This window comes from Melanotaenia boesemani, chromosome 13, assembly GCF_017639745.1.
Source record: "Melanotaenia boesemani isolate fMelBoe1 chromosome 13, fMelBoe1.pri, whole genome shotgun sequence".
In the NCBI taxonomy this organism is placed as follows: domain Eukaryota; kingdom Metazoa; phylum Chordata; class Actinopteri; order Atheriniformes; family Melanotaeniidae; genus Melanotaenia; species Melanotaenia boesemani.
In genome coordinates, this window is record NC_055694.1 from 16,479,801 (window position 1) to 16,489,623 (window position 9,823).

Consider the following 9,823-nt stretch of genomic DNA (forward strand, 5'->3'; position numbering starts at 1 on the left):
TCATTTAAACAAGAAAATTGACAATATATATATATATATATATATGTATATGTGTGTGTGTGTGTGTGTGAGTGAGTGTATACAATAAATTCTAAAAATAACTGAGCAGAATTTCACTAGTTTGTCGTCATTAGTGGACTTCACAAGAACCCTATTAACTAATATCTAGCCTAATCAAACACTGGACCAGTTTAGTTTAAAAATTATACTTATACATTGTAACCTTTCAAATGTATTACTGAGTTTTTGTAGCTCTGTCAATTAAAAGCTGAGATCTGTATAGCTATATTCATTTTTATATCTTACACAGTGCCTTGAGACATATTGGAAATCCATGTGGTAGCAGGCAGTGGCTGTGGTCAGCTTCAATCTTAGCTCTAAGTTCAAATTACCGTGACATATATCCAATCCACCCATCAGTTCAAGTGGTCACTTCAAATAAAATTGAACATGGGGTCTGCATGGGTTTATGACTTTTCAATATAGGCTACATGCTTATATTAAGCCCTAGTCTTCACTATGTTACACTACAAGCAAGAACACAGACAAACTTTCAATAGATGTATTTAATAGCAATTGGCCACTCAGTGTTTTCAATAGCCCATCTCAAAGGGAGTGTTTTTATACATGATGATACTTTGACAGGGTCTCTCAAAAAATAAACATACACATGGCAGTGTAAATTCATAAAAATGCCTGTAATGCATCGTACAATACTGAATTTAAGTGAAGCACAGAACCTGTCATTTTTATACCTGCAGTATGTTACAGTTTTTATGTATCCACCCTTACCTACTAACACAGTCTTACAATGTGCACTTACACACTGAAATGATTCACTATGTGTTGAAATGATCATATGTGTTGTTTTATCCTGCTAAATATGTAATTATGAAAACAATGAGCATCAAATGTGTGTCCAAATATCTTTACCAGTTATAACACAGGTTGAATTATGACAAGAATGAATAAAATGAATTAAAGTGGTATTTTACTTTGAATAATAAGTGTGTTTGGGGGAGTGTGTGTGTGTGTGTGTGGGGGGGGGGGGGGTTAAGATGATATGTTACAAAATAAAGGCAAGCCATAGAATGTGTAGTCATGTCAAATTAAAAACCTCTTGACATAAAAACATTTAGTGTGGATTTACCTCTCTTTTATCCTTTTTATTATATAGCATCTTCAACACCGTTATTGCATCAAAACGATCAGACATGGTGTTTGTTATATTCTTGTTCTCATAACAGTTGATACAGACATGTAACACTCAAGATATTTCAGTGTCTGGAAATATTTGCACCTACAATGTACTTTTTATTAACTTAAAACTTGCACACAAATGGTGCATTAAATGCAGATTCTTATGATGGTTTGATCAACAACACAATTAGAATTAATTCCAATTAGGTCTATTTTTACTCAATTCTTTTGCAGCCTAATGTAATCTCACAATATTTCTGTGCAGGTTGTGTATATATGTGTGTGTGTGTATGTGTGTTTGCATGCATGCATGTATGTGCTGTATTTGTGTCTACACTGCAGGTTTTTGTTTATTAATTAATTTGCACACACACATGTCTGTATGAGTGTCAGTATGTTTATATTTGTATGTTGGTATTTTTTTTCTTTTTTCTTTTTTTCACACTCCTCACTCTTTTGATTAGATTCAGTCTGGGTAGATGAGGAAGCCGGAGAACGTGCTGTACTTGTTCTGGTTTCCTCCGTGGACCTTCCCTCCGTCCAGCTGCACGCACACCTCATCGCCAACATCCAAATGCAGGATCACGCTGTTGGAGGCGTAGTCGTAATTCTGATCAGCATCCTGAGCGATGGCGCTTGCTCTTACCTGTCGTCAAATAAAGACATACAAACTGACAGTTAAAAGTTGGATCAAATGACACCTCGACAGCACTTAATAATAAAGAGTCTTAGATTACAGCAGCTACTTTTGCACATTTTATTTATCTTCTTTTAGGGGGAGTTATGACAAATTATAGCATGCTTTAAATGTGGCACTCATTAGTATGACATCACCTCCATACTGACAGTTAAACAGATGGATGAGACTGTGACCTGTGACCACCAGAGGTGAAAAACAGGCACTTGGTTTCTTATTGATCAGCTGCGAATTGGAGGAGTCTCCATGTTGGAGATCTGATTGGGTTCTGGTGATAATCAGGCTCACTGGGGACAACAGGTTGTCTGTTAGGAAACTAACTCAGCCAAGAAACAGCATTACTATCCACATCAGCTATTGACCTGTTGCTTATGATTCCAGGCCAGCTCAATATGCATGATATTGAGTGGCTAGGGTAGACAGTTTCACATTTGCATTCTCTGTGTGAGTTTGGTCTTATTGACCCAGCAGCAGTGGATCTTTACTTGTTTGTTAACACATTTAATTGGGCTTACTCAGTGTGGACATAAATACACAAGCCTTCATTGAGTTACTGTTTTACAAAAAAGAGGATTTGTCCATTTATGACACTAATCTTTAATGCAACGTGTCAAGCATGTGATATTGCTGCCTTGCGTCATGTCATATGACATGAAGGGGCACTGATGTAAATTGAAAATCTTGAAATCTGAGGCAAGTCTTATTGCTGTATAAACCTTTAAGCTCATAGTTTAAAATCATTTAAATTTCAGAGTTTTTATTTTGATTATTGCAGAAAACAGTAGCAGTTCCAGGAAAAAAAAAACCTAAATAGTATGTATCAATAATTCTGGTGTAGCAGCTCAGATCATCAGACATATGTCAGCCATCAGTGGCCTTGTGTCTGGCTCAGTGTCCATCCACGCTGGGAGTACTCAATCTATGTCAGCGTCCAGACAAGTCATGCACATCTCCATGACAGCCTCAGAATATGATCTGCAACTCAACTACCATCATGTCACTCCCATCACTGGGACCCCTTTTCCCCATTGAGCATGCATCAATTTGAAAACAGTCAATCGCTGAGCAGCAGAGCCTGAATTACTGTAGCTAAGAAATATGCTCTTTTCCTGCTGTACCAATCCATTTTGTCCTTCTCTGGACACATTGTTCACCATTCCTCATCCATGAAGTTGTGTTTTATTGTCTGAGCTATATCTGTTGGTGTCTCGAAATGAGATGCAGCCCTGGATTCATATCAGATGTACAGCATGATGGTGATCACCAGTTAAGCACGCCCCTGTCATCTTGAAACCACATTAATTAAGGTAGCAGAGAGGCAAATCTTCCAAGTTGTACACAGCTAAACAGCAAATTCATAATACGGATTACGGCTGTTGTTAGACCTTCACAACAGTTTAATTCAATTTCACATTCTGTTGTCCATAGAGGCAAATTTAAGCATCAATAATCTGCTTAAATCTAAAATTTCTGTACTCACCATTGCAGACAAATTCAGTTTTCTGACTATTCATGTTTAATAAAAGTCATTTTTATTACAAAATCTTGGTTTTGCAATATAAGTAACTTTTTATTTCACCATGAAAAACAGTTGCTGCTGTAGTATGTATTTAATTGTCCATTTAATTGTATTCAAGGTTTTGTGGGGCAGGAGCTGATGTTGGCCAGGTCACCAGCCCATCACGAAGCAGAACGGTCATGTGGTTTCCAGAAAAATAAAATAGCAATGTGACTGTGTTGGTTCAAATATGCACACTCACATATGACTAAACTAGAGTTACTGATCAAGCTAACACATAACTGGACTGCGTTTTTCCTTTGAGACAATATGATAACAGTCAATTGGCATCAAATGCCTGCACAGAACAAGAGTCCTGAACATTTAAACTTTTTATGGAATATATATTTGGATATAATATAAAACAACCTTCCCTTTTTTTTTTTTTTTTTTTTTTGTAAAAGTGTAATATTGTTTGTTTGGGGTGTTTTTGGGGGGGACACATGTGTCCCTCAGTCCAACGTTTAGAACTACACATTCTATAGCCCATCTCAGGACAGCTTCCAAACAGCAACTCACATATTTTGCCAGCCATAAAGGTTATATTGTTCTGCTTGGCATGTAGTGACAGCCAATATCACATTTGCCTCTTTGGCGGCTTTTGACAGTGATGCTGTTGTTGTGACTTTTTATTGATAGTAGGCATATGTCACCCTGCTCATTACTTTGGTCAAACTGGAATGAGATAGGGGAAATCTCTTCCCCCCTCAGGCTGTTTTAGATTTTAATGATCTCAGATGTACTTTTTAATTCTGTTTAGCAAAATAATATTGATCACTCAGCATGGATCATTTTATCGACGTATGATAGATAAATTACAGCTTCGACTGATGTTCCTAGGCTTGAAGGAATTATGCAAGCTATCCATTAATTCAGATACAAGACAGGGAGGCATAAAGGGAATTGTGGTGGGATTAGGACAGGAAGCCAACAAAGGAGATGGATATGGCTGGAGGACACAGACTGATCCATGTGAACCAGGCAGCATACAGTTCTGATCCTGGAGTTGGAAGGGTTGTGAGACGTGAGGCAAAGGCCCCCAGGGCTCGCCTGTGGCTGCGTCTGTCTCCACCTAGCCCTTTCATTATAGGACTTCGAGTAAACACGCCTGGGAACAGAGGGCCACAGGCAAGGAGGCACAAGAAGGGAGGAGGATGGCATCGAGGTGCAGCTGCCGTTTCGTTTTCTCTGCAAGTAAAGTCGCAGAGCAAACACAGACATAGACATAGACAAAATGAACGGAGGGGAGGGGAAAACAAGGGCCAGAGAGTTGAAGAAGGGGGGCCTAGAGTAACAGACTGATCAAGCGAGGCTATTTTGTGAGACCAGAGAGATGTGGGGGTATATGAAGTCTTGTTTTTATCTGTGGTGCTTTGCTCCACTGGTAATAAAACTGACAGGATTCATTCTATGTGATATACTGACCTCTTAGAGCGGAGACAATAGAAAAGTAGCTGTTAAACTTACCTAAGGGACTCCAGCACATGGTAGGAGACCTGGGAAGGGTGGGGGTGATGTTGTGGAAATAGAATATTTATTGAATAGGTATTCCCTCTCCACTGGGAGCCCTGGGATTACATGACGACAAGCGACTTAAGCATTGAACCGTGCCTTAGATTGCTATTACCTGCCATTCAGTGTTATAGCTAGTGGTCTGTGAGAGGAATTGATTTATCTTATTATCTGAGGTACATAATAATTTCTTATTTCCACCTCCTTTAAACACAAAAGACGACACTCATCATTAAAAAGTAATTCTACTGTGTATCTTGCACTTTGCCTTTCTAAGGCTCATATTGCACCCTCTAGCATACATCTATGTTTCCTCACTGGGAGAGTTAATACTGGTACCGGTCATTACAACAAGTGATGACATTTTAACATTACTGTGTGAAATAACTTGACCTTTAACAGAGCTATTAAAAGAATCCATGACAGGTGGGGAAAAAAGGAGAAATTAAATGCAAGCCAAGACAGCAGGCTTTTCTATTTGTCTACATAGCATATTCTATCAAGAATATTTAATATAGAGATACAAAGGAGCTGTTATGAGCATTTTAGAAATTTAAATGACTGGATGAGCCACTCACAAGCCAGTTAATTAGGGGAACTGGAGCTGTTGTGTTGAGAAGCTACTTGTAACATATTACCTGTCTTCATAGCATGAGGAGGGTGCCAACTTTATCATAAACTATCTTAATAACATCTGCCACCAAGATGGAATAATAAGTCATATAAAAATCATACTTCCTTGACAGGAAATTAGGAACAGAATGATTAAAGACATTTATAGTAAGACAAGACAAGCATTTATAGCTATTTATTTTCAGAAAGGCTATATGAACATTGACTCATTAAGTATCATAATGACATAGTACCTAACCATTATCTTCACAGACTGGGTAACTAATTTTGTGCCTTATGTTCAATAGCTGTGCAGATAAAATACATGATGGTTAATCCACAGGACAAGAACAGGATGTAACCATCTATCAAACCTTCACAAGTCAATTACAAGCACGGAAGCAGCTGAAGTGTTACCTCCTTCAATCCAAATCCCCTGGCTCTGGAGCAATGTAATGCTGCAATGATTTGTGAAAGTTAGACTGAGGTGTGAGTGGGCTGACTTTACAGGGTGGGGATTTAATGTTGGTAATAGATATTGGATCTATAGGATTCCCACAGAATCCTTTCCTCCTGAGATCTCTGCACAGCTTCAAACAGCCCTCGTGTCACATGACACAGATATCGATCTAAAAACCAATGCAAATATGTGATTAGCAATGGTTAAAGTGAAGCAAAACAACCAACAATCTCTCAGCATCCATTTTTTAAGCACTACTGAACTTGCTTAACTGGATAATAAACAAAGGGTTTTTTTTTTCTCTCTGTTCGACCTTCATCACTTGTCAAGCCGACACGTGTTGAGTGGGTGTCCATTGGTCATCATGCCTGATCTCATCCTGGCCTTCAACACCAGCCTCCCAGATGCCTCGTCTACCAGCCCACTGTCTCCAAACCTCCATTAAGTCATCTATCTTCCTCTGCCCCACCCCTGATCTTGCCATCACCTCGTTTGCCTTGTTCTGTTCTTGCTTTCAGTGTTTTCAGGAGGGCATTTTGTTTAATCCTTCAAACTCACAATATTTTAGAATTTGGCTGCTTAACTAACACAAGTTAATCATTTTTATTACAATGCAACCACAAAGAGCAAGAGGCAATTTTGTAACTGTATGGACTATATAAACCCTTTGTAGGGAGAATAAAACACACACACACACACACACACACACACACACACACACACACACACACACACACACACACACACACACACACACACACACACACACACACACACACACACTCTCACACACACAACAGAGACTTAATTTCCAACAAAGCTCAAACACCTTCAGCAAAACATGCTGTTTGATTCTATGGTTAGGAATGCAACCTGTCAAACACAGTGCCCATTTAGTAAACCCTCGTCACTAACTGGCCTCAGGCGGAGTACCCGTCTGCCTCGGGGCTTCAATAACTCCAAACATGATCAGGCATTCTGCAGAATTTCATTTATACTCTCTTATGATCAGCCAGCAGCTCTGTTTGGGTAGATCCCTGTTAGGTGAGTGCTCTATTTAACAAAACTGTTTAAAGAGGCCACCTGATGGGTGTCAGATGGACCTGGGTGAGGTTAAATAATTGAGCTGAGTGAAAAGATAATTAATGGAGAGTCAATGAACAAGCTGGGATGAGGTAGGAGAGGAAAGTATAGCTGGTGTTCAGGGGATCTAATCAAAGATGAATAAATTATTTAGCTGGAAAAATTACTTGAATGACAATACAGCATATTAGGGTTGGCAGCCTTAAACACATATTCACCTCTGTGGTCTTATGCATATACAATCAAAAATAAAGAAGTAAGGGATCATTTTAAACAATTAAGTTTTACAATTTTAAAAAATGACATTTTAACCAGCATTTTTAAAGTATAATGGTGGCAATCCACAGCATTAACCTACATTAAGCTCTGTGTGTGTGAACGGTCCTTGATACACTACATGTCTAGAAAGTTACGGTCTAAGCAAAAAGAATTTGCGTGTTGAGTCCTTGATCAATGAATGAATTTAAAAAGCATCTTGAAGAATGTTTCCTGAATTTGGACTCTGATGAAATCCCTATGATTTGTCCTACCTCTCCACTCCTCTTCCCCCCAGCAGCCCCTCTATCTTTAATTAGTGTCTGGGGAATGAGGTAGTGGATGAGTGGACTGTCAATATCAAATTCATTATTTATTTAGCTGAGGTGTACACTGACTCGTCCACATTTTGACAGACATTTCTCTTGTGCCCTTTTGCACTTCTGTTTAGGTGATAATCAAACTCTGTGTATGATACTTACTAATTAGACTGTTCCTTTGGGTGGCAGTGCCTGCATTCTGCCACCTGTCATTTAGCTATAGCACATGTGGGAGTGCAAATATCTGTGGCTGCAGTTTTAGACTGTATACCATGAATTCCCCTTAATGAGGAAAAGGATTGCTGTTTCATTCTTTGTCTGCCATGTTGCCACCTGCTAAGTGGAATGTGCTCTGAATCTGAAGAGCTCAATGTTGCAGAGGTGAATATGAGTCAATGGTGAAACGGGACGGTCATTTGAAAAAAAAAATCTGTTGCACGGCCTAGTGTGCACCCTTGATTCTATATACAAACATGCCTGTACTTCTTCGTACATACACACACACACACACACACACATACACACACATCAACGTTTACTAACCAGTCCATTCTTCTTCAGGTCTGCCCACATGCTGGTCCCGTCACCACCTCTCATTAGAACATGGTAGGTGAAGAAATAGATGCCAGGCAGAGGGCAGGTGAACTTCCCAGTGCTTGGCTCATAGTAGTTACCTACATTGGTCACCACATCATCAAACTTCAGTATTTCAGTGCCTTCATGCTGCTTGCGAAGCCCTGCATAAAAGGCAATTTTGGGTGTGTAGATGGAGGGAGAATAGCCTCCAGGGCCTGGACCTGGTGGACCTTGTGGCCCTGGTTTGCCTGGTTCTCCAGGAGGTCCACGCTCTCCTGGAGGGCCAGGGTTCCCTGGAGGCCCTCGAATCCCAGACTTTATCTTCTTTCCAGAGTAATCCTGGGGTGGTGGAGACACAGCTGTCAGCTCCTGGCCTGGCTGAGATGTAGCGTAGGAATCACATACCATCCTGCAGCTTCCAAGCATTTCATAATGGCTCCCTGCTCCACTGTTGCCCCCTTTGGTAGTGTGGACCAACAGGGGAATGGCCACCAAGAGAAGCAGAACCATTGCAACACCAACAGCAGCTCCTATTACACGTTTCCTGCGGCTGAGCCGCGAAGCGGCCAGTGTGAGGAAGTCCTCTTCCCCTTTGGCTGGAATAGTGCCGGCCAGGATGAAGCCTCACAGAAAACCAGTTTCGTATGAAAAGGTGAGGAGGAATATGAGGAGAAGAGAAGGGGTGGGATCAGAGTATTGTTTGATCAAGTGCAAAGACAAAAAAAAGAGAGAGAAAAAAAGGTAGTTGGCCAATAAGGAAAAAGTCATAAAAAGAGATATTTAAAAGTCTATATTTTAAAAAATAAAAACAATATTCCAAAAAAGGAATATTTTAAATATGCAAGAACACACCACAAAAGCATGATATTCATCAAGTCTAGTTCGGGGTTTTCTGCATTGTCCTCTTGTCCTACAGTTCTGTGAATTTTCAGCTTCAAACAGAAACCAACTGGCAATGTGACAGTTTGTGTGAAGGTATGCTGAAGAGCTGCTGCCAAATGAAACACAGGGAGGAAGGAGTGGGGGTTTTATCTGTTTTGCTGGATGAAGTACAGTTTATTTTATTTTTTTCTGAGAAAAATCTCCTTTCAAGTCCCCTTTACAAAATACAGCACTTCACTTCAAATGGATCTTTCACTTAATGCCATGGTTGTGTGGAGAAAAAGTTGATAAAAAAAAGTCTTGTCTGACCAAAATTTGAGGATGCCTCACTTCTGTTAGTCCACATTCAACAAAAGTGCACAAATAGGATTATTCAGGAATCACAAAAAAAAAGAAAAAGAGAGAAAGAGAGAAAGAGTAAAGAAAAAAGAGAAAAAAATGACCAACTTCTGTTTGACAGATCTCTCCGTTGTCTGTGTCCGGATCTGGAAAGGGCAATACAAAGAGTAAAGAAGAAGTCAAATTCTCCTTACTACATACACAGTATGTATAATTTAACTATAATGTAGGCTAATTAGAATAAGACAAAAATGTAAAATAAATATTAAAAATCAATGATAATAATTTATTATATTATATTATTATATTATATTATATTATATTATATT

General features: G+C 39.3%; 1 protein-coding gene across 1 annotated transcript; it reads right to left on the minus strand.

Moving 5' to 3' along the window:
• Positions 1 to 1,595: 1,595 nt before the first annotated feature.
• c1ql4a (complement component 1, q subcomponent-like 4) lies at positions 1,596 to 8,957 on the minus strand. The gene is made up of 2 exons (XM_042004068.1): positions 8,241 to 8,957; positions 1,596 to 1,846 (listed from the first exon to the last, which is right to left on the minus strand). Exons 1-2 carry the CDS (start codon positions 8,781 to 8,783, stop codon positions 1,667 to 1,669), a joined length of 723 nt encoding a protein of 240 aa, XP_041860002.1. The 5' UTR covers positions 8,784 to 8,957; the 3' UTR covers positions 1,596 to 1,666.
• Between the last annotated feature and the right edge of the window lie 866 nt (positions 8,958 to 9,823).

What these genes read in the sequence shown, in the direction of transcription:
- c1ql4a (XM_042004068.1), bottom strand. Translation starts at nt 8,783, where the DNA reads ATGGTTCTGCTTCTCTTGGTGGCCATTCCCCTGTTGGTCCACACTACC. An exon ending in ACCTGAAGAAGAATGGACTG is followed by an intron (nt 1,847 to 8,240) that starts GTTAGTAAACGT and finishes ATTTGACGACAG; the next exon opens with GTAAGAGCAAGCGCCATCGC.